The 22,349-nt window shown below is 52.9% G+C and overlaps 1 protein-coding gene across 1 annotated transcript; it reads right to left on the bottom strand.

Annotated features, from left to right (window-relative positions):
* Positions 1-10,460: 10,460 nt before the first annotated feature.
* On the bottom strand, positions 10,461-15,115 carry PHLDA3 (pleckstrin homology like domain family A member 3). Its single transcript, XM_006262123.4, has 2 exons — positions 14,364-15,115; positions 10,461-12,202 (listed from the first exon to the last, which is right to left on the bottom strand). Exons 1-2 carry the CDS (start codon positions 14,713-14,715, stop codon positions 12,081-12,083), a joined length of 474 nt encoding a protein of 157 aa, XP_006262185.2. The 5' UTR covers positions 14,716-15,115; the 3' UTR covers positions 10,461-12,080.
* Between the last annotated feature and the right edge of the window lie 7,234 nt (positions 15,116-22,349).

The raw sequence follows: 22,349 nt of genomic DNA, 5'->3' as shown, positions 1-22,349 counted from the left end.
AACAGCAAGGGGAGATTGGTGCTTGAAGCAGGATGTAGGCGCAACTTTGGTGCCTACCTCTAGGGATATATTTCAGAGACCCTACCTACCTACCCCTCTTAGGCACCTCAAGTCAAGGCTGTGAGTTCTGTTCACGAACCTGCACCTGGTTCAAGCTACAATATCAGATAGGTCCATTCTTTTCCCTCTCCGTGCCTCAGTTTCCCCGTCTGTAAAACAGAGGTCATGATTCTGAAATTCATTTGCAAAATGCCTTCAGCTCTAGGGCACAAAGGCGAAAAGCTATATTGTTGTTGTAGCAAGACACTGGAATTTGTCACTTCCATGTCCCATCTGCTGTAGATCATGGTAACAAAATCCATGCTCATGCTGTGGCTTATAGAAGAGAATTAAAGGACAGAACCCTTGCTCCCTTCCCTTCCCAGAGTCGCCACCGAGAGGACCCCAGTAATGAACTGGAGCCTATGCAGGAACAGAGCAAGTGGCAGGACATAAATCTCTCCTGAGTCCCAATACCGAATTTATGTGACATTAAATACTGCCAGCTAAATAATAATAGCAATGTTTTGTGCTGCACCCTCCAACACTTCATTTCTCTGCCCTTTGTCTACCAAGAGCACAGCATCTTTGAGGAGTAGGCTGCTGTCATCAGTAAAGCGCCATCCATGCCCCTGATTGCTTTGTAAACAAGAGGGGAGGCAGAAGGCGAGGTAGAGTTGCTCTCTGTAGACTAACAACGTCGGAGAGAGAAATGGGTGAACCTCGCTGAAGTGGGAACATGTAGTTTATGAAGTGGGCAGCAGAGGGCACCAGTACAGTTTATTCCAGACTGACCTGGACTGGGTGGGTCCATTGACTATGTTAGCTACAGCCAAACAAGAGGTATATGCAGCAAAGCAGAGTCTTCTTTCTAGCAAACTTTTCATGCTTGCCAAACTTCAGGGCCAACAGATTATCGCTCAAGTGCTTAGCAGGAGGACGTCGCCAGCACCACAGCTTTGCAGTGAGGCCCTCTTCCTTGCAACAAGGCACCCCAGGCAAAGCTCCATCATCTCATAGCGCCTGTTGTGCTGCATAAGCCCTGCTGCATAACTGCAAGGCTCACATAGGATATTTGGTAGCGAGGCTGCTCAACTCCATCACATCAGATTTCCTTAAAGTCAGTCATGGAAGGGAAATATACTGGCCTGTGGGGGACGAATCGTGCAGCATCTGCAGTATCTGAATCCTTGCTACAGGGACTGCAGCCCTCCCCACCCCATACCCATGGCACAGGGGCGGGCAATTATTTTGGCTGGAGGGCCGCTTAATGAGTTTTGACAAGCTGTCCAGGGCCATAAGGGTAGCCCCACCCCTTGACAGGTGCCCCGCCCCTTGGTCATCATTTTAGGACCAGAAGTCCCACCCCCTAACCCCTGACCTTTGCCACTAAAAGTCCCTCCCCTTGCCCCAGAACTAATCCTTTTGGGAAGGGGGTTTGCCATCTTGGAACTGGAAAAACCCCCAAATGATACTAAAAATCAAACACTGACAATAACATATTTTAATTTTATTAAAAAAAAAAAAATTGTCCTGATTTGTGTGCGTTTGTGTAGCATATATAGAGGTGATTGCATAATAGCTCAAAATGAAGTATTTTTTATATTGTAGGGGGGTGTGGAGGAGTGGGGAGTATAGAGGGGTGCATATGGGGCTTGTGGGGCACTGTGCATTTGTGCGTGGATGTGTGTGTATGTGGGGTGTGGGGGTATGTGTGGGTGTGCATGGGGTGGGTATGGGGTTTGTGGGGTGTGTGGAGGGGGAGGGTGGCTGGGGGACTGTGGGTGCATGTGTGGGAGGGTATGTGCATGTAGTAGTGAGGGGGCTCCCCCCAGGGGCGGGTGCATGGGTGTGTGTGGTGGGGTGCATGTGGGGAAGGGTGGGTGGGTACAGTGTTTGTGGGGGGGGGTGATTATGTGTGGGGGAGGGTGTGGTTGTGGGGGAGGATTTGTGGGTATGGTGGAGGTGTTCATGGGAAGCCCTGTGCATGCCCTCCTGAGCCAGTCACACCTACCCTGCGACAGTGCACATGCCCTGAGACACCTCCCCACCAGTGCTGCACACAGTACTGACCTGGCCCCTCCATGCCACCCGGCTGTGGTATGTCCTGCCGCCCTTGGGCACAGAACAGGGCTAGGGTGGCTCCACAGATGGACTGCTTTTCTAGGCTCTTTCCTGCTGGCAGTTCCCTGCTGCAACCTCCCAAAGCCCGTGCAGGGCTGCCCTGCATCTCTGTTGCTGTCACTGCCGTCTCTGGGCTGCCCCGCAGGGCAGCGGTGGCAACACAGAGCAGAGCAGATGCAGGGCAGCCCCGCGTGGGCTCCAGGCAGCTACAGCAGGGAATTGCTAGCAGTGGGCAGGAGAGCAGCCACTTTTTCATCCCCGCACGAAGCAACAACTTCTGTCCTGAACCACCACTGCTGAGCCTGGATGGGCAAGCCCAGAGCAGGCACAGGGTCAGGGCTGTGCAGCATGGGTCTCTGCCAATACTGTGGGGCTGGGGCCAGTGGCGGCGGCAGCTGGAATGAGCCACCACTACCTGGGCTACCTAGAAAGACAGTCCAGCTGTGGAGCCGCCCCAGCCCTGCTGCGTGCCCAGGGCATGGCAGGATGCACTGCAGCTGGACTGTGCCTGGGCCAGGGGACCAAGGACCCACCATGGGCTAGATAAAGACCTGTCACAGACCAGATCTGGCCCACGGGCCACCCCTGCCATGGCAGCAAATGGGAGGAAATGCTCTCAGCTGCCCGAGGAGACGGTATGCAGACACTGCTCCGTGTTATTCATTGGGGCAAAAGCTGTCAGTGTTCAGCCCCTCCAAAGGCCTGCATTGCTTTCCACTCTGATGCCTGCTTTCTGCTCTTTTTGCAAAGCATCTTAATGAATTAACTCTGTTCCTTACCGGGGAGTTGCCATGCGAGTGGGAAAGAGGTGTGTTTGACCTGTCTGCTGCCCGGATAGCTGCTGGGAAGTAAGAGACCTACAGGGCCCACAAACCTGCCTTTGAATGCCACTCAGCCACTGCATGCACACCTCTGAAAATATGTCAGTGCTGCTGCGAGGAGCAAGGCTGATTAGCTACAAACTAGGAGCAATTGGGGCCATCTCAGTTCTCCCAACTCCCTCCCAGCTGGGGTCCAGGAGGGCCACAGTCGTCTTTCTGCTGAAGGTCCCAGTGCTGCGGAGGGGAGGGGAGGGGAGGGGAGGTTAAAGATGTGGACATACATCTGTCAGGACTGTAACAGGTAACTTCCCTCCCTCCCATGGGGACAATGACAAAACTCAGGATCAGCAACTGGCAAGTCATAGACTCCACAGCTCCTCACCAGAGCCCCGAGCCAGCCAGGTCCCTGTGGGCAGACAAGCTACTTATCCTCTCTGGATCGCTATACAATGCTGCAACCAGCCCCAGGACAGTGAGCCACACCTCGGTTAATAGGCAGGCAGCAGACATGCACCACAAGGGCTTTTAAGGGATTCAAGAGAGGGACTCCACCCCACGCATAAGGAAAGGAAAAATCCTTCCCTCTGGACCAGCTCTGAAAGCCCACGCAATGGCTGAAAGCAGTAGCAGGCACTGCCTGGGACATGACTTGAAATCATTAGCTCTGGGGCTGAGCTGCGTGCCACATACCCAACCAGGCAGCAGCAAGCCAGCTCCAGCTCTGTTAACTCCAGCCATGTGATGGGGGAGGAAGCACCCAAGCATGGATTTTCCATGCTGTCCAGTTTGGTAGCCTGAGAGCCCAGTGCATCCCCTCCAAGTACAGCAGTGATGTGGGGATAGGACCAAGATTGCCGAAGGCAAGATGGGATCCCCCAGAGTCCTTCCTCTGTGCCCAGGGAAGGGTTAAACCCTTAGCAATGTCTGGCAAGGGATGGGGTGCAGCTGTCTGTGTGGGTGGGAGATTTATGATTTAGCAGCTGACTCACAGAAAAGCTCCCACAGGGGAGAGGGGAAGGAGGGAGAGAGCAAAAGTTTAGCCTTGTTTTCTTTAGACAAAATCCAAAAAGCACCCAGTGAGATCCTCCCCCCTCTGTGCTCTGGGGGCTCCAAGCCAGACATGGGGTCAGACCGTCAGCTGAAGCAAACCGACTGTTGAAGCTAAGGCAGCAACAATGATGAACAGCAGTGGAGACTCAGACCCAAGCAGGCTCCTCTCAGGTCCCAGTCTATCCTCCCCCCAGATTGGGGACCCACTGGGGCTGTTTCTGCAGCGTAGGGGGGAATCTGGGGCTCTGGGATGGCATCAGTGGAGGAGCCTCCTGCCAGCTGCTGCCTCTCCAGGGGAGGTAGGATGGGGGCAGCTACTGCTGGCCAGGACTGCATCTGCAGGAGTCAAGCATGGACGCAGTGAAGGGCCTGACCATGGTATCATGCGCATCCATCTTCCACCAGTGGATTCAATGGGACTGTCCTGAGCTGCACCAGCAGGAGTGAGAGGAGAACTGACCCTAGGGCCATCCCTCCTGATTTCCCACAGCATCAGTGAGAGAGGAAACAGGCCCAGAGTTTCTAGGTCTTTCGGGTTGCACAGGAAGCCCTGCAGCTGTGACCCCCCTCACGCTCATGCCCAAGTCTGCAGGTAACACCGTGTCCATCCCCCTGGTTTTCTATCAAGGCAGCTCCTCCAGTGCTATGAGTGGTGGTTTTCCTTTTGAACCTCTCTGTTCCTGGTGGCTCAGACACACCTCAAAGACCCTTTGAATCTCTGCATCATAATCCTCACCCACCTGACACAAACTGCACCAGTCCATGCCCCTACTGTGAACCCTGGATTAACTCCCTCTAGAGCTCTTTGCCTCCTCTAAAGCTTTCTCCCCCGCCAAGCCTGGTGAATCCATCAAGCCTGCAACTAGAACCAGTACCTCAGTGGGATTAAGACAGACCCAGTGAGTTCTTTTTGTTTCCAGCTGCCTGCGAGTACCCTCACTGTGCACACTTACGGGTTGGGTTGAAAATCATGCAGAGTTTTTTGCTTTGTTTTTTTAACGAAATAATGAGCATTCCTGTGTGTTCTGATATCCAAGCCTGCAGGGTCCCACTCCGATCCTGTTTACCAGCTTTTCTTCATCAGGGGCTGAAACTCATTTTTCCATGCAAGGCTGTGACTCTTGCCAAGTCCCCTGATGGCAGGCGTTGGGGCTTGAAGACCATCAGCAATCCGGCTTGCAATAAAATCACAAGTTGGCCGAAGTGCCAAAATGCTCCCAACGCTCCCAGCCCTGCATTGCCCCTCCCAGGCTGCCACAAAATGGGGGCACCTGCAAGGCTGTCATGGACCAGCTGCTCCCCATCCATGCCCCACCAGATTTCTTCTCTGTGCATTACTGCCAAGGGATAACATGGCCTTTCCAAGATGTCAGTTGGCACATGGCCTCCTGGGGGTCATTGCTAGCTCTTAACACAGCACTGGAGCTTGTGTGTAGTTCTGACCTGACCTGCCAACTCCTCTCTGCCAATGCACAGCTGTTCTTACTGCTCTGCAGCAACCAAACATGTCAGAAGGCTCCAAATAAAGGGTCAAGGATGGTGAGGAGGGCAAAAGGAAAGGAACTGAGGGAAGTCTGCATGTGTGAGCATGTGTGCACATGTCTCTGTATGTATGGTGTCCCTGTGTGTGCACAGATTCATAGAGAAGTCAGGCTGGAAGGGACCTCCAGAGGTCATCTAGTCCAACCCCCTGCATGAGGCAGGATCACCCCTATCCAAACCATCCTATTCAATGCATAACCTGAACTCTACTGTCAACCCTGACACCATACAGACCTAACACCCTAGCCTGTTACAGATGAAGCAGGGGAACCACGGCAGCCAACTTTTGTGAAATGTTGTCAATATATGCTCAAGAGATTCTGGCTAGAGGGTCATGCCCCCCACTACAGAGAAAGGCAAAACCCCCTCAGTCCATACTGATCTGACCATAGGGTAAAATTTCTTCCTGATGCCAAACATGGTGCTCTGACCTTGAGTGGAAGGGCAAGACCCTCTGGCCAGGAACCTCCAGCTTTGATCCCAGCAGGAGCATTGGCACACCCCAGTCCAAATCCCCAGCCTTAGCTGTAGCCAACACCCATTGCCTTTGAGGGAGGCTTAGAAACACCCAAACAAGTTAGCAGAAAGGTGGGCAGGGGCAACCAGCAAAGCCCAGAAGCATGGGAAGTACCCATGGTAGATCACAGGCATAGACAGCTATGTTGACATCATCCCCAACCACCAAGCGATTGTCCAATCTTTTCCTGAACACCTCCAGCGATGCACATGCAGGATGTGTTCCTACGTGTGTGTATTTATATCTGTGTGAGTGTGTGTGTGGCATCCCTGCGTGTGTGTGCATGCATATGTACAGTGCCCCTATGTGTATGTGCAAAGAAGGCAGGTGACTCATAGTGCAGTGGGGATTTGTCGTGCCATTCATGCGGCCAGTGATAAGAGGAGTCGCATGTAAGGGCAAGTCTGGCAGAGGCAGAGCTCCAGGCCCTGCCCAGGGATGTGGCCGTGATCTGACTGTGACCAGCTCTGCTGTTTACCAGCTTTGTGCTCATGCAGGCTCTCACTGACCTTCCCTCTGGCAATTTCATGAAAAATTCAGCCTGCAGAGGCTGAAAGTAAAACGATCATAGCTTCCCACCCACTCCAACTGTGTCCAGAATGTGCTGGGAGATTAGCTGCTCCTCTCCTGCATTCACCTCACTGTTAACCAGCTTTGTTCTCGGTCCCTGGCAGAATTGCATCTGCTCAGAAATACTAAGGGTGTGTATTGAGTATGACAGGCCTCAGCAAGCTGTGGGGAGGACACTGAGGGCTAGGAAACCACAGGGACTGTGGATCACAACCAAGGGGAATCAGCCGACCTGGGGTGGGGGCGGGAGACCAGGGCTGGACGAGCAGGGGCCTGCACGAGCAGGGGCCTGCACAGAGAGTCTACCATGTGTTTCATCTCTAGGCTGGGATTCTGGTACAGAGTTCATTTGCTTTTCTTTCTTACTTTTTCCCTGTTATTACTCTTTTTTCCCCCCTTGTCCCTGCTGCCTGTCTCTGCCTTGGACCCTTTTTCAGTCCCTGGAGCATCTTTCTCTTGCTCTATGAAGAAGCAGCTGGGAAGATGAGGGGTTACCAGCCTCCAGGGCTGGGGGTGCTACTTGAGCCTTTCCCACTGGTGGGAAACATGGTAGCAAACTGCCCACAAGAAGTGCAGACCCGCGACTTGTGATGCCACATCTGGTCATAGTCTGATGGCCCTTCAGTTTCCTAGAGCGACTTCCTGCCCAGGAGGCAGCTATTGGGAAGCAGGGAACCACATCATATTTGCACTAGGTTGGGGCCCCTCTGTTTGAGGAATCTCTTCCCAGTTGGGTGTTTCATAGACCAGGGTGTCAAATGTGCCACCCATGGGCCAGATGTGGCCTGTGGAGTTACATGTTCTATTCCATGGGTCCCTGGAGTGACTATATGCACCAGCACTAGTCCTGCAGGCTGTATCACATGCACTGCAAGCAGCATGGTGGGGGGGAGGAGGAAGGGGTGGGGAGTATCAGTCTAAGACACCACATGCAGCCCGTGCCCCACACCCCCTGTCCTATGCCATCCGCATAGCCAGTCCAGCCCAACACTGGATGCAGCATGCACCAATTTCAGGGCTTGCCGTGCACGTGGCCCCCTGGACTGGGCACATGGCACTGGGGATCCAGGTCACGGACTCTACATGGTGCCCAAGAAAGTGCGTTTAAGTGGGAGGTCATGCTGCTCTTGTTACTATGGCCCCGAGCTGGTTTGAGGTATTGCCCCATATCACAGATGAACATTCAAATAAACCCTCTGTTTGCATCATTGCACAGGCTTAGGGAGAGTAAGAATTCACACTCGTATGGGGTGGGACCTCTCAGTATTGCAATTTAAGAGTTGGGCCCCCAAACCATCAGGGATTAGCCCAAAAATCATGAGCTGTTCTTCAGAATAACCCACCGTGGAGCAATGCTATTTTGCCTTCCGGTTTCAGAGTCTTCAGGGTCCCACTTGGTTCATAATGTTGAACACTGCTCTGCAGCCCAGTGACTGGATAATCACTTTCTTTTCAAATCAGGCCTCTCTCACTCAATCCCATGACTCTAGGACCTGGAGCTTTTGCAAACAACACCCAATACTGAGACACATGATAGACTCTTGTGAGCGGGGATGTGGCATCTGTTACAGCAGCTCTATTAGCATGAGTGGATGCAGGATTTTAAAAAAGGGGAGGGAGTTTTGTGGCAGTCCTGTCCACTTGCACTGCTCTCTGGCCTCTGTTGCACCTCTTTTTCCCCCTGCCTGCCACCTTCAGTGTTGAATATTATGGATAACAATTGGGAGGCTACCTTTAAAAGCTGGAGTAGCCTCCTAGATGCTTTTCCTCTTTAGCACAGTCCTCTAGACATAGCTGCCCTAAGCCCAGTCCTCTGGGACTGTTCAACTCTCAACCCAGTCCCCTGGGACTATTTACCCTCAGCACAGTCATCCAGGGCATGCCTCCCCCTTTAACATGGTTTCTCCAGGGCATACTTCCCCCTCTATATAGGCCTCTTCTTGTCAGCCCTTCCTCAGCCCCTCTTCTTTTAGGGTTACCCTGGGCTCACACACTTGTCATCAGCTACCCTGTTCTAGATAAATGCAATGCTTTCCAACTCAGAGCACCCTAGTGGCCCCCTCTCACCCCTTCGTAGCCACCCTATACCACACAGCTGCCAATAAGTGATTCACTTGGATCCTAGGATTTGCCCTTCCCTAAGGCTCTTCCCCATAGGGTGGGGTTGGTCTTTCTCTGAGGCTCTTCCCCAATAGCTCAGGGTTTCTTGCCTGCTGCCTGGCACAAGCCCAGCAGCTCCCATGCCTTCTGGGTTACTCACAAGATACCGTTCAGTCCCATAGTCTCCAATACTTACAAGGCTAACTTCACAGCAACTTTCCAGGAGCACCTTTCTGAGCCAGAATACCCTCTCCAGCTCAGGAGCCAGGCTTGTGGTGCTCTAGACTCCACCCCCATACAGTCCTGTACCCAGGGGTTTCTCATTAGCTCCCTTCTGCTGCCTGTTTGCAGATGGCACCAGCTCAGCTGCCAACGATCTTACAGCTACATAATGCTGCTTTCACTGCCTCTTAAAGTAGCAGGGGCTACAAGTCCCCTGTTACATGAGCTACACCTGGCTTCTGACTCATTTAAAGACATCTGAAGAGACAATAGCTTATTCTCTGAGCGGAGGCACTGTGAGTTGATCAACTGTGCAGGCACATCTGGAAGTTTTGTGTTTTGTGGCCCTTGGCTGCATCAAGATCTTAGCTGGTGACTAGAAGAGTTAGGAAGTTTGTACACGTGCACGTGCACCCCCAGGGGCTGACCTGAAGTTAGCATCCATTGCCTTGTGCGTGGGATACTACCACAGACATCCAGATTGCATGGCCCTTAGTCAGCAGCTTCCCCAGCTCCAGGCACTTAGCACTTAGGGAAGTTCTGCTCCTACACATGGTGAACCCTCTCTGCCTGCCAGGTTCAACAGTACAATGGAGTTTGGAAAGCAGTCCTGCAAAACTTGAGATTTTAGCACATCACAATGCAAAGGAAAAAACGCACCCCAGAACCCCAGATCGAAAGACCCCTGAGCTTCACATCATTTAGCCCCAGAACAGGATCCACATTTTGTGCTTCTGCCCCAAATGTCCTTATGGGCATGGAGGCAGGACAGAGAAATCCTGTGTGAATCACAAGCAGACACCCTCTCTGGGAAATAATCTGATTTCCTAAGCCAGGGGTTGAAAGGGCACCTCTTTTTCCTTCTAGCTTGGAGAGCATCATACCCATTCTCCCACCAGGCTGCGCACAGCATGCAGACAGGCTGCTGGGGACATAATTAGAACAGGCAAGAAGCATGGCCTTTGCATTACACCACCCTTGAGAAGGCCTGTTGCACTTCTCAGGGCTCAGCATGAACTTTGGCTTTGTTCAGGGTTTGCATGGAGTTCATGGCCCTGAGATTCTGGTTTAGATGAACCCAAGGATGCTCAAGTGATGCTGACCAGGGAGTTCAGGGAAACCAAGTAAAACTAACTTTCACAGGTGTTTGAAGCAAGCCAGCAATCTCATGCTCAGACATGGTCACACCCGAAGTCTGGGTCCCAAGCTGGTAGGACCAGTCCAATGCTTTCCTTGGGTCCATGATAGCGCCTGGGATCTGGAACTGAGCCCCAGTCAGGTCTCACCTCCCCCAAAAGGTCAGGCAACATTTAGATCTAGGGGGTTGTTCAGAGCTAAGAAGCTGCATGTGAACATTAGCCCTGGGTCAGGACTATCCCAGAACTGGAAAGAGGTTCAGTTGTGGCACCCTTTTCCAGAAAGCTTTTCTGAGAGGCTCCCTATAGCATCCTGCCCAAAACAGACCTTTCACGTGCTTGATTTCCACTCTCATTGATTACTTTATTGTGTTAAAAAAAGAAAAGCAAGTCTCTGATGCCTTTCCCCCCCACCCAAGGCTTACAGACAAAGAGCAGGGAAGCTGGAGGAGGGGAGGTTGGCTTTGAGAGTGTGAAGGCTGCCACATCTTCCCGGCTGTCAGACAAGAGAGTGCAGAACATCAGCATCACCTGATGGACTTACAGCCAGGGTCAGGTGCAGGCTTCAATCCCTGCTGTCCCATAAACTTCTTCCGTGGCCTGGGCCTTATGAATGCATCTGTCCATGCCAAGTTCTGCACTGCTCCTGTGTGCATGGGAGGCGTATGGTTAAGATGCTGACTATGATCCTAGTTCCTGCAGAATCTGTGGATGCTTCCAGGTGGCTCTGCAAGAGGCAGAGGTGTCCAAAGAGTAGGAACGCACTGACGAGTTACCCTGCTTCCTGAAACCTTTGCAGGGAGAGTTACCAAGTGGTTGCTGAGCCCTCAGTCAGGTCCTTTCCTTCTTAGAGACAAATGTCACTCCAAAAGCTCTCCTTAGAAGGCCTTTTGGTCCCATGTCCCAGAAGTTTCTTTCAGTTGGACATTCTCCAAGCGTCTCATGCCAAAAGCCTCCTCCAGCTGTTCATGGGCACCTGGTCACTTGGGTTGGGAAGGCAAAGACAGCTGGACATACTGCCAGTCACATCACTCCCCTGTGTGCCATTGGCTGAAAAGCTGGTGGGCTTTAACCACACTAATGCAATAGGCTTGGATGGACCTTTCTGACATAGCTGGAGGGCATCAGCAGAGCAGGACGTATGGGGAACCTGAGTGCAGGACATAAAGGGGCTGTAGGTTGAGTCTGAGGGGCACAAGCAGAGCTGGGTGCATGGGAGGAAGTCATAGCATCTCACCACACCAAGTTTGACTGTCCTCTCTGCAGAAACTTTACTTCTGTTTTGTTCAGCACAGGCCTGCACAAAATGACAAAGCAAAGCACTGTGCAGCAGGAAGGGCTGCACAGTGAGAAATGGGCTGCGGTACAGAGTGCAGGGAGCAGGACGCTGTCTTTTGCAGAGGAAAGGCACCTGCACCTGTCTGGCCACTGTCCTGAACTGTTAGCAGTGAAGATGACACATGCCGACACGAGTGAAAGTCTGACACCAGGGACTGTGAGCCAAGCGCAACGACAGCAGGGCTGGGCTGGGGGACAGGTTCCCAACCCAGCCCCAGCCACAGTGAGTCCATGCTAGCTTTATGCCAGATGGAACAATCCTGATTGGGATTTTGTGGTCATGTTTGGCTCTGATCCCCCAGCGGACCCCTTTCCTGTGTCTCCAGCAAGCCCTCAAGTGGTCAGTCAACCTGTAGGCCTGTGCCAAGCTGTAGTGCCATTGTTATTAGCCCAGCAAAAAGGCAGCTATATATTTCACTGGATCCCGGGGGCATGGCGAAGGGGTCCAGTCTGTACATCAGCCACTAACCCAGGCCCTTGGAAAATGGAGCAGTACAGCATGGGAGGAGGTTGGTCCCAGGGGTCAGTGCTGTGGCACGTGTGCTCCGGGCTCCTTGGGCCTTCAGCCCTAAAATACCACTGTCCCTCTCTATGTGCGATATTATCAGCCAGACCCTGCTGTCACTTGCAGCCAGAGATCCCATTCTCCTTGTTGGCTGGGGAACTGACAGCCATCCCTGTACTGCTGTTTGGTCCCTCCACGTCCGTGGCATGGCAGTCGGGGCCTGTGTCATACTGGAATGCTGCCAAAGACAAAGCACGAGTTAGTGAGGGAGACAACCCAGCACGGAAAGAGGGGCTGGCAGCTAGCAGGGGGCCCAGCGCAGACCGAGAATAGACAGGCAAGACCCTGGTGACCTGTGTGCAGATCTACCTGGCCTGGGAGGGCATTCAGAGGACGAGGGAGCTGAGAGCAAGTCACAGAGCAATATTTCAAAGGCCAGGGCAGAATCTACAGGTTTGAGTTATCCCTGGCAGGGGAGATACCACGATGATGGTTTCGGTCCAGGTGTTTTTACTGACCTGGCAGGGGAGATCTCCTTCTTCTCAGCCTTGAATGACTCAGTGTAGTTAGAGGGTGAAGACCTGTCCCTTGCACTGTGGGCAGGCTTCCCCCATGTGAGAGTCTACAATGCCTCTAATGTGAAGATCTCAGCTACGCAATTTATGGTGATGGAGGATTGCTCTCGGGTTTTCCCTTTAGCTTGCTCCGTCGGCCTTTTGGACAGGGGGCAAGTGAGACTACGGGGTATCTGAACTCTAAGACCTCTGGGCTTGGGGCTTGCACGTAGGATGCCTGCCATGGACTTGGGAGTATCCGAAGCCCCAGGCTGAAAAATCTGGGAGAGAGGATACTTGTTAGTGGTAGCACTACGTGGACTTGAACAATTGAGATCTGCCCAGTTGATAGGATTCATACCTGATTTGGCTGATGTGGCCCGAGAAACGGAATTTCAAACAGAAAAGGAAAAAGAAAATTTGAGTTATTCCTGGTCAGGGCCAGTCCCCAGAACAGCAGGGGACCAAAGGTGGCCCCATGTGCAGAGGGACAGTAGCAGAGCCAGAACCAGGGGATCTAGTATCCCCCCGGGCAAAGGAAGCACTGAAGATCCCACGGACATTTCCTAGCTCCTGCATCACAGAGCGCTCTGTGACAGTAGCAGCATTGTGGTCACCGCCTGCCACATCCCAAGGCCCACGGTATGCTGGGAATTGCACTCTCATACTGGGGATGCTTTGATATCATGTGGGCCCACAGATGTGTGCAGCCCTTTTCCTACTTTCTAGGCTGAGAGACCAGCTCCATAGCCCTGGCCTCAAAGATCAGGGGAGCACAAGCAGTGTCACGGGAATCGGTTAGCTGTCCGGTGCATGTGCTGGAGCCTGCTGCCCCCCCATCCCTCTGCACTCCAACCCCCACACCTTGGGCCTGCTCCAGACAAGACCTCTGGGGTTTCCAGGCACTTGCCCACATACCCAAGAGACAGGCAGCTGGTCTGAACTGGGAGTGGGGAGCTCAGTGCACCATGGCACTGAAAGGGCTCATCTACCAGCAGGGATGGGTCACCCAGGGACATGGAGTCATGCTGTGGGCTGCAGCCACTTGTGAACATGAGCTGCCCGGTACAGTGAGTAGGGGGTGGATGAGCTCAGGGAAGGTTTCTCTGCCCATAAGCAAACCCTGCAGAAGCCCGGTGAGATCAGGACAGACACCAACATTTTGTGCCCACCCCCATCTCCTCTCCAGAGGCAATAGCACCATGGTGGGACCATCCTGCCAGGAGAGGCTGCCATGGCACTGAACAGCACTGAGGCAAGAAAACCTCGGAGAGGTCAAACCCCAACTGGCCTTATTTAAACACATGGCACAGGCCCTTAAAGAGAGGAGCGGGCTGTGGTCTGAGGCTCCCAGGAAATCAGGGGCCATTAAGGGAAAAGGAGGGGAGATAGGAGACTTGGCAGAAAGTTGGCTTGACAGCAGCCATGCCAGAGGACAGGTAAAAGCATCAGAACCACTGCCCTGCCCCAGCCGGAGTCCCGGCATCTCCTGTTTGAACTGAAGGAGCAGCAGGTGGCAGCTGTAGTAGGTGATTATCCTGCAGCACAACATGCCCTTGAAGGGGATGTGGCTTGGACTGGGCCCTTGGGGGTTGCATTGAATCATTATCCAGGAAAGCGTAATTCCTGGGGGGATGCAAGTCAAGGCAATGAAGTGAAGTGCTCTGAGCACTTTCCTTTGCTAGATTCACCCAGCAACCATTGGTGGGGGAGTGAATACTGATCCAGCGGTGCCCAGGCAAGGATCGTGCCCCTACCCTCTTCTGCCCTCTCTATCCACCTGGCTCATGGTTTTCTCATCCTGTGCCCCTCACCTAGCATAGGACCCTGGCAAGCCCACGTTACCTGCTCTGCAGTTGTGTCTGGCCCGGACCATCTGGATGGCCTGCTGGTTCTTGAAGCGGACCAGGCCCATGGTGATCTCCGCGTTCCAGCCCGGGTCCTCCTGGGGGCAGCGGAAGTCAATCTCGCCCCCGTCCTCCATCACCACCGTGAAGTAGACATGCCGCTCCTTCCACTCCACGCACTCCACCGCCTTCATGCGGGCGAAGCTCAGCTCCTTGCAGCGCGAGCCCTTGGGCTCAGAGAGCCGCAGCCCCTCCTCGGTCAGGAGGCAGCGCTTCCTCTTCCAGAGCTGCAGCAGCCCCCCACTGCGCTTCTCCACCAACCCCTCCTTCAGCACCTTTTCCGGTGTCATGGCTGGCAGCCCCCCGGGGAATCACGGTGCCCTTCACTGCCCCAGAGGGCATTGCCTGGGTGGATTGCCAGCACCTCTAATCACAGCCCCAGCATGCAGGATCCCTTCTCCAGAGGAGTCTGGTCTGCCTGGCCAAAGAGTTCACCCTACTCCTGCTCTGAGATGGTTCCTTGGCTTTTAAAGGGTGGAAGCAATTAGATGGCACACGCTCCCTCTGATCCCCTATCGCTCAGATCTCCCTCTCTGTCTCCTGCCTGCCCCATGCAGAGTGTGTGATCCCCATTGCGGCTCTGCCCAGGATATGTCGCTACATGCCCAGTCTCTCTCCTCCAGCTGCCTTTCCCATCCCACTTGCATTCCTTTCCTGCTCGGCCTCGCCCCGGCTGCCTGACAGACACCATTCACGCCCAAGCACAAGCCGGGCTGGGCTGGGAGGCAGTGCTGGGCTGGGGCAGGGGGGCGGGGGGAGGCTTCTGTGCACAGCTGGGATTCATTCACAAAATTGGCAAGGTGCTGGCAGCTGGGAGGGAGCAGCTCCCTGCAAAACAGCCCTGCTTTGATTGGTGCCTTCTGGGCAGGCTCAGCTTTCCTGGCTGCCACATCGATGACCCTGGGCTGCTAGGCAACTGCAACATCTGCTGGCTGGGCACCCACAGGCTCTGCCCCGTGGCGCTGCAAAGCCAAAACTGAACCTTTCAAACAAGCACTGCACAATCTCTCTGCCCAGCACGACTCCAGGCACGATGTTGTCATCCCTATGGCAGTGCCTGGTGGGTTCAAGCCCTCTTCTGCGTGGTACCTGTGCCCATTGTTTAGGCCTGATGCACTGGGGCTCACCTACTTCACCCTCTGACACCAGTCCAGGTGTGAGCACTGGGGTCAGGACCCTGAATAGCGGTCAGTTCATGCTTGGCTGCCTTGTGCTTTTCCCATTATCTCATGCTAACCTGTGGGGGACTAGTCTGGGTGCCTGACTAGGGGCTAGCCTGGGGGTGGCCACAAGGGGACAGGCAGCCCCTGTGTGGCACCCAGCAGACCAGAGAGGGGATGGGCAGAAACAGGTTTGGAGGCTACTCGCACCTATAGCCAGTGCATAATTGCTGACAGTGGAGGGGGGCACAACACTGCCATCACCACCTCTGCGTGAAGTCCTGTGCCCTGTGTCAGTGCAGAAATTGTGCTGCTGCTGCCCCCGCTGCAGCTGGCAGCACAGACATCTGGAGGGACATGGGGGGCACATGCCCCCCCCTTAACGCATACATTGCCTATGCTCGCACCTGTTTTTACTGCTTGTATAAAAAATATGCATTTGTAAAGGGCTGGGGGAGGGAGAGGAGGCAGATCTGGTGTCCATCAGCCCTCCCTTCCAAACCAGTGAATTTGTAGCCTACGAACCTTGCAATCGAAAGTGGCACAAAGGCCACAGGGGGGTCAGCACCCACTGTGAGCAGTGCAGAGACCTGCAGAGGGGTGGTCCTCAGTTCTAGTGCAGTGGCAGGGCACGTGAGAAGCAGGAGAGACTCTGGACAGGGGGTTATTCTCTCTGGTTGGTCTTATGGATCATCAGTTCCTCCAAGGGAAAGTCTTTATGAGCCCAAGTCCCTGCAGCAGGTTGAGGGAGAAACCTGATACTACACTGAATAAAAGAGCTGGAATTCCCAAGTCTCCCTTCCCAGCAGCTGGGCTAGGTAGTAACTCGCCCGGGTTTGTCCCATCATGACTATGGGAGATTGTTAAAAGTGTTTGGGTTCAGTTACTACTGACCAGCTAGGGTTTCCTTTCAGGTTGTCTTTGTCCCCGTTCCCCTTTGATAAATCCATTAGGGGTTATTGTCACTAATGAGTGAAGAAGTTTGTTCACTTTGGAACAGACACTCAGAATGTGCTTCCCAGGCCTCTGGATGGCATTTGAGACAGACGAAAGTTTGTATTCAACCCCTAAAATTGAACCCAGCCCCTGTTACTGCTGTCCAGCACCTGGCAGATGGGTTACAAGTGTGAACAGGACTGCAGTAGGCAGCTGCTAGATTTAGGAACTGCGGCAAGGAGCTACATCATCATTTTTATTTATTTTTAATTCAGTGTTTTGGGCCAAATCAGCAAAATCAGTTCTGAATCCTAAGGAGTGAGCAGAGCTCAGTCCTTCAGGTCTGTGTGGTGCTACCTCCCAGACTCTTCGGCTTGGGGCTTCAGATACTCCAAAATCCATGGCAAGCATCCTCCATGCAAGCCCCAAGCCCAGAGACCTTGGAGCTCAGATGCCCCCTAGTCTTGCTAGCTCCTGTCTAAAAGCCCAAAGGAGTAAGTGAGAGGGAAAGCCCGAGAGCAGTCCCCCATCCTTGTAAGTTGTATAGCTGAGATCCTCCCAGCCTGCCCGCAGTGCAAGGGACAGGTCATCACCCTCACCTACACTGAGTCATTCAAGACTGAGAAAAAGGAGATCTCCCCTGCCAGGTCAGTAAAACCACCTGGGACGAAACCATCATGGTATCTCTGCTGCCAGGTAAGCATGGTATCTCTCCTGGAGCTACATCATAACAGGGCTCTCTGCATTTGGGAAGACCAGGCCTGAGACAAGAGGGGGAAGGGCTCCAGGTCAGGATTGAGGGGCATCTCCACATCTGTACTGTGGCAGGATCCAAAAATTTAGCACCATCCACCCTGTAGTCTTGAGAAACAGGAAGGAAGCAGCTGGGACTTAGTGAAGGGGGAATTACATGATTAACGGTAAGTCCCCTGCATCAGCCACCAGATCAGAGTAAATGCAGTACCCCATGGTACTGCATCCTGATGCCAGCTCACACTGGACTGGCCCTGCACAGGCAGCAGCCCTGTGCACCTCCTTCCTCCCCTGTCTGCCCCGGCCCTGGCCCCTACCCCCACAGCAGACCACAGGCAACAGGGGGCCTGTCCCTGCAATGCTTCCACAGCGTCACCTGGTGGCAGACGGGTGAACTCTCCTAATGCCACGCTGCCTTCTCCGAAATGTCCTTGCTTTGTGCCCCAAACTCAGTAGACCAGCAGTCGGCAACTGTACCAGGCTGCAGGCCAGAATGACCAGTTCAGCTCAGAACAGAAGATGAGAAGGCAGGTGCTGGGACCCAACCACTGCTGCTACTTCTCCCCACCTTGGCACAGAAGCCCCCCATGTTGAACACTGCTGCCCCCTGCCACCAAATTTGTGGGCTGGATCCAGTGGCTCCACAGGCCAGATCCAGCCCATGAGCCTTGGGTCTCCAACCCCTGCTTCATAGATTCATAGATTCATAGATGTTAGGGTCGGAAGGGACCTCAATAGATCATCGAGTCCGACCCCCTGCATAGGCAGGAAAGAGTGCTGGGTCTAGATGACCCCAGCTAGATACTCGTCTAACCTCCTCTTGAAGACCCCCAGGGTGGGGGAGAGCACCACCTCCCTTGGGAGCCCGTTCCAGACCTTGGCCACTCGAACTGTGAAGAAGTTCTTCCTAATGTCCAATCTAAATCTGCTCTCTGCTAGCTTGTGGCCATTGTTTCTTGTAACCCCTGGGGGCGCCTTGGTGAATAAATCCTCACCAATTCCCTTCTGTACCCCCGTGATGAACTTATAGGCAGCCACAAGGTCGCCTCTCAACCTTCTCTTGCGGAGGCTGAAAAGGTCCAGTTTCTCTAGTCTCTCCTCGTAGGGCTTGGTCTGCAGGCCCTTGACCATACGAGTTGCCCTTCGCTGTACCCACTCCAGGTTATCCGCATCCTTCTTGAAGTGTGGCGCCCAGAATTGCACGCAGTACTCCAACTGCGGTCTGACCAACGCCCTATAGAGGGGAAGTATCACCTCCCTGGACCTATTTGTCATGCATCTGCTGATGCACGATAAAGTGCCATTGGCTTTTCTGATGGCTTCGTCACACTGCCGGCTCATGTTCATCTTGGAGTCCACTAGGACTCCAAGATCCCTTTCCACCTCTGTGCCACCCAGCAGGTCATTCCCTAGGCTGTAGGTGTGCTGGACATTTTTCCTCCCTAGGTGCAGCACTTTGCATTTCTCCTTGTTGAACTGCATCCTGTTGTTTTCTGCCCACTTGTCCAACCTATCCAGGTCTGCCTGCAGCTGTTCCCTGCCCTCCGGCGTGTCCACTTCTCCCCATAGCTTTGTGTCATCTGCAAACTTGGACAGAGTACATTTCACTCCCACGTCCAAGTCGCTGATGAAGACATTAAAGAGTATCGGTCCAAGGACCGAGCCCTGCGGGACCCCACTGCCCACACCCTTCCAGGTTGAGACCGACCCATCTACCACGACTCTTTGGGTGCGACCCTCTAGCCAATTCGCCACCCACCGGACTGTGCAGTCATCCACATCACAGCCTCTTAATTTGTTCACCAGTATGGGTGGGATACCGTATCAAAGGCCTTCCTGAAGTCCAAGCTTCAGATCAGTGATTCCCAACCAAGGTGTGGCAGCACCCTGGGTTACCAGCCAGCTCCTTTGAAGGGTGCTGCAGGGTGTAAGGCCGATGATCTCACATGGTCCCTTCCAGCCCTAAACTTCTGTGACTGTGAGACAAGCTGACAAGTGCAGGATCAGGCTTGTCTCTGCCTGGCCCCTCCACAAGGAGGTAAAGCACTGTAATCTATACATTAGCTTTTTTCACTGGGTGTCACTCAATTCCCAGAAGTTATGGAGGGGGCCTCAAGCCCAAAATGATTGAAAACCGCTGCTTTAGACAAACAGACCACTGTCAAGCTTCAGCATTTCTTACAAACCACCAGCCATCTTTAAAATCGATCTTATCATTGAAAACCCTCTAATGGCACCTGGTGTGACATGGAAACCAGCTGCAGAAAACTTACCCTGGCTTTGAAGATTGCTTCTCTGTAGCGTATTTATGTGCAAAGAAAATCAGGAAGCCTTTGCCAGGCTGTGGGTCAGGGCTGGTGGAGTTTCTGGCCCATTTCTGATTTGCAGCTGTCTTGTACCACCTTCTCAGCAACCTGCAGGTGTTTGGATGGTGGAAACTCTGCAGTGACTTCCAGCACTGCACCATGGCATGAGATACCTGGGCCTCACAAAAGGGTAAAGCAACCTCTTGGGTGATGGGTCCCAGTCAGGTCAGTGTTGGACCCATGTACAGAGCTCTGGTACCTATTCAAGGCTGAAACCTTGCTGTAGTTTTGTTGTAGGAGCTCAGGCTGCCCGGGCACCTAAAAGCATAGCTTTACATGTACTTATAATCTCTTCCAGGCACTGACTCTAGAATTCTGCATTTCCCTCAACCCTGTGCCGAGAGGCTGCAATGACTGTCTCTTTTGCTTTCATACCTGCATTGACATGATGGCAGGTAGGTACTTCCTGGGGCCTAGACCATTCCTCTACAGAGTTACAGGTCACAGATTCTCAAGAGGGCCACTTAGAGAGTGTCTTTGGCTTCCCTAGTAACCACCGATTTATTTGGGTTAAAAAAGGCCCTTTCCAGCTATTCATAGGGTTTTGTCAGGCAGCACAGTTTACTGAGCCTGCATCCGTGCCCACATAACAGAATTGCAAAGACTGGTATGTGTAGTGTCAAAAATGCCATTTGTGTGGCTGTGAAAGTGCCCATGCAGACCCATAAAGAGTAGTAGAATTCAGCCCTCAGTCTCTGTCCTGCTTTCCTCTCCCTTTTATACCTGAGACTGTTTTCCAGCTACTCGCTCCCACTGGGGCTTCTTTGATGTTTCTCCAGGCACCAGAGACAGAATGGGGTTACCAGTCCCTGGAGCCTCAACTCAGTAGTGCTCTGGTGGGTCTTCATATGCAAATTAGCTCATTGTATCCTTGATTGCACATCCTCTAGTAGCTGAGACACTAAGTGCAGCCGCTCACCTTCACTCTCAGTTCTAGTACAGGGCAAAGTTAACCCATTCTTTCCCAGAGCATAACCGTACACAAGAAAGAAAACAGAGTAGATATGCATCTTACTGGGCATATCTACATGTGCATTTACGCCGGCTTAAATTTACTGCACAATAAATTACTGCACAGTGAGCAGGAATAGGCCAACATCTACATGTGCAGGCATTAAAGTGCACTAACACTGTGTGTGGACTGACTTGGGACTGAAGTCCACACACACACACTGTTACTACGCAGTAAGGTGTCAACATGTGCATTACTGTGCAGTAACTAATTGGGTGTAAATTTGATACCTGCCTGATGCAGGTATCAATTTATGCTCAAATTGGCATAAGTCACCATATTTACTGTGCAGTACAGTCATGCATGTGTAGATGTACGCTTGTACTGTGCAGTAATTTTAGTTACTGCGCAGTAAATGTGCACATGAAGACATGCCCACAGACTAAATAAGAGACATAGAGAGCACACACTTTGGTGAACTCTAGCTTGCTTCAGCAGATGCTATGTCAGGAAAGCATAGAACAGTGTATGAAGTGGAGCAAATGATCTGATATACAATATATAATAGGTGGGGGAAAAAGAGAGAGAGGAAGGGGGGGAGAGGAAAGAGGGTTAGTGCTAGGGTTAGTGCTAGAAGAAGCAACCAAGCGAAGAATCCATGGGAACAAAGGGATCACAAAAGTTAATCAAAGTAATGGGATAAGAATCTGCAATCCCTCTTGCAACCATACCTCACCTATATCTCTGATCCCTTAACTACCTCTCTCTGACCCCGTCATTAAGGTGCAACTGAGTACTGCTGAGTACCCAGAAGAAACTTGACTTGACAAAATGCTCTTTGAGCCCATAGCCTCAGATTTGTGCATAGGTCTCTGAAGACATTAGGGAGCAGGGTGAAGGATATATAGGTCTTTTGGCCACCTCTTAATTTACACACACATATAGCAGCACACAGCACCTGTGGATCTATGTTCCTGAAGCTTTCCACCTCCACAAATTCTCATTACCACGCACAGCTCTCCCAAAACAAATCTGGCAGAAGGCAGGGCAGGATGGCAGCTTACAGACTGTTAAGTGACCCTGTACCTCTCCAGCCTGACCCGCAATGGGCAGCAGAGGGCACCAGGCAAGCACAGACACCTCAAGCTTTTTATAAGGGGCAGAGATTTCAGTATTCCTACCATGTAAATGGCGGAGCTGGGATACAAATGAGATCCCACGTGACCTCCCATGTCCTGGGCGAAGTCTGATTGCAGCTACTGGGGCAGTTTCCTGCTTTGTACATTCCTGCCCCATGCCAGCAGCTTCCCCACAGGTCTGCCCATCATGCGGCATCAGCCCTGCCCCTCCGGGAGCCAGCTCCAGGGGAAAAGGCCTGCTCACTGCATAGTGCACTGGGCAGTATGAGCTCCCTTATGCTCAGCTCTGCAGGGCTCTGCCAAACAACGATTCAGAGTGCATGGGACACAGGCTGAATGATGAGCCACTGGTCTGGGCCCCAGCAGCTCCTGGTGGGTTGTGGGGAGCAGCTCTAGCCTGAAGCCTGTCTGTGAACTGCAAGGACTGGCAATGGCCATATGAGGGAGACAATGGCCAGGTAGCTCTGCTGCTGCTGCCCAGGCGTGAGCCAGAGCCTCTCCTACCAATACAGCCTCAGGTCTTAAATGACCTGGGACTAGTGGCCAGTGGTGACAGGAAACTTCCCACTGCTGAATCACTGGTTCAGTGGGGCCAATCTTTCTGGTAGGGGTGCCAAG

Source organism: Alligator mississippiensis, chromosome 14 (assembly GCF_030867095.1).
Source record: "Alligator mississippiensis isolate rAllMis1 chromosome 14, rAllMis1, whole genome shotgun sequence".
Lineage (NCBI taxonomy): Eukaryota > Metazoa > Chordata > Crocodylia > Alligatoridae > Alligator > Alligator mississippiensis.
This window is presented reverse-complemented; position numbering and strand designations above follow the sequence as displayed.

Coding starts and splice junctions, on each gene's coding strand:
- PHLDA3 (XM_006262123.4), bottom strand. CDS start 14,715: ATGACACCGGAAAAGGTGCTGAAGGAGGGGTTGGTGGAGAAGCGCAGT. Junction 12,203..14,363: donor CAGACACAACTGCAGAGCAG/GTAACGTGGGCT, acceptor TGTCTTTGGCAG/CATTCCAGTATGACACAGGC.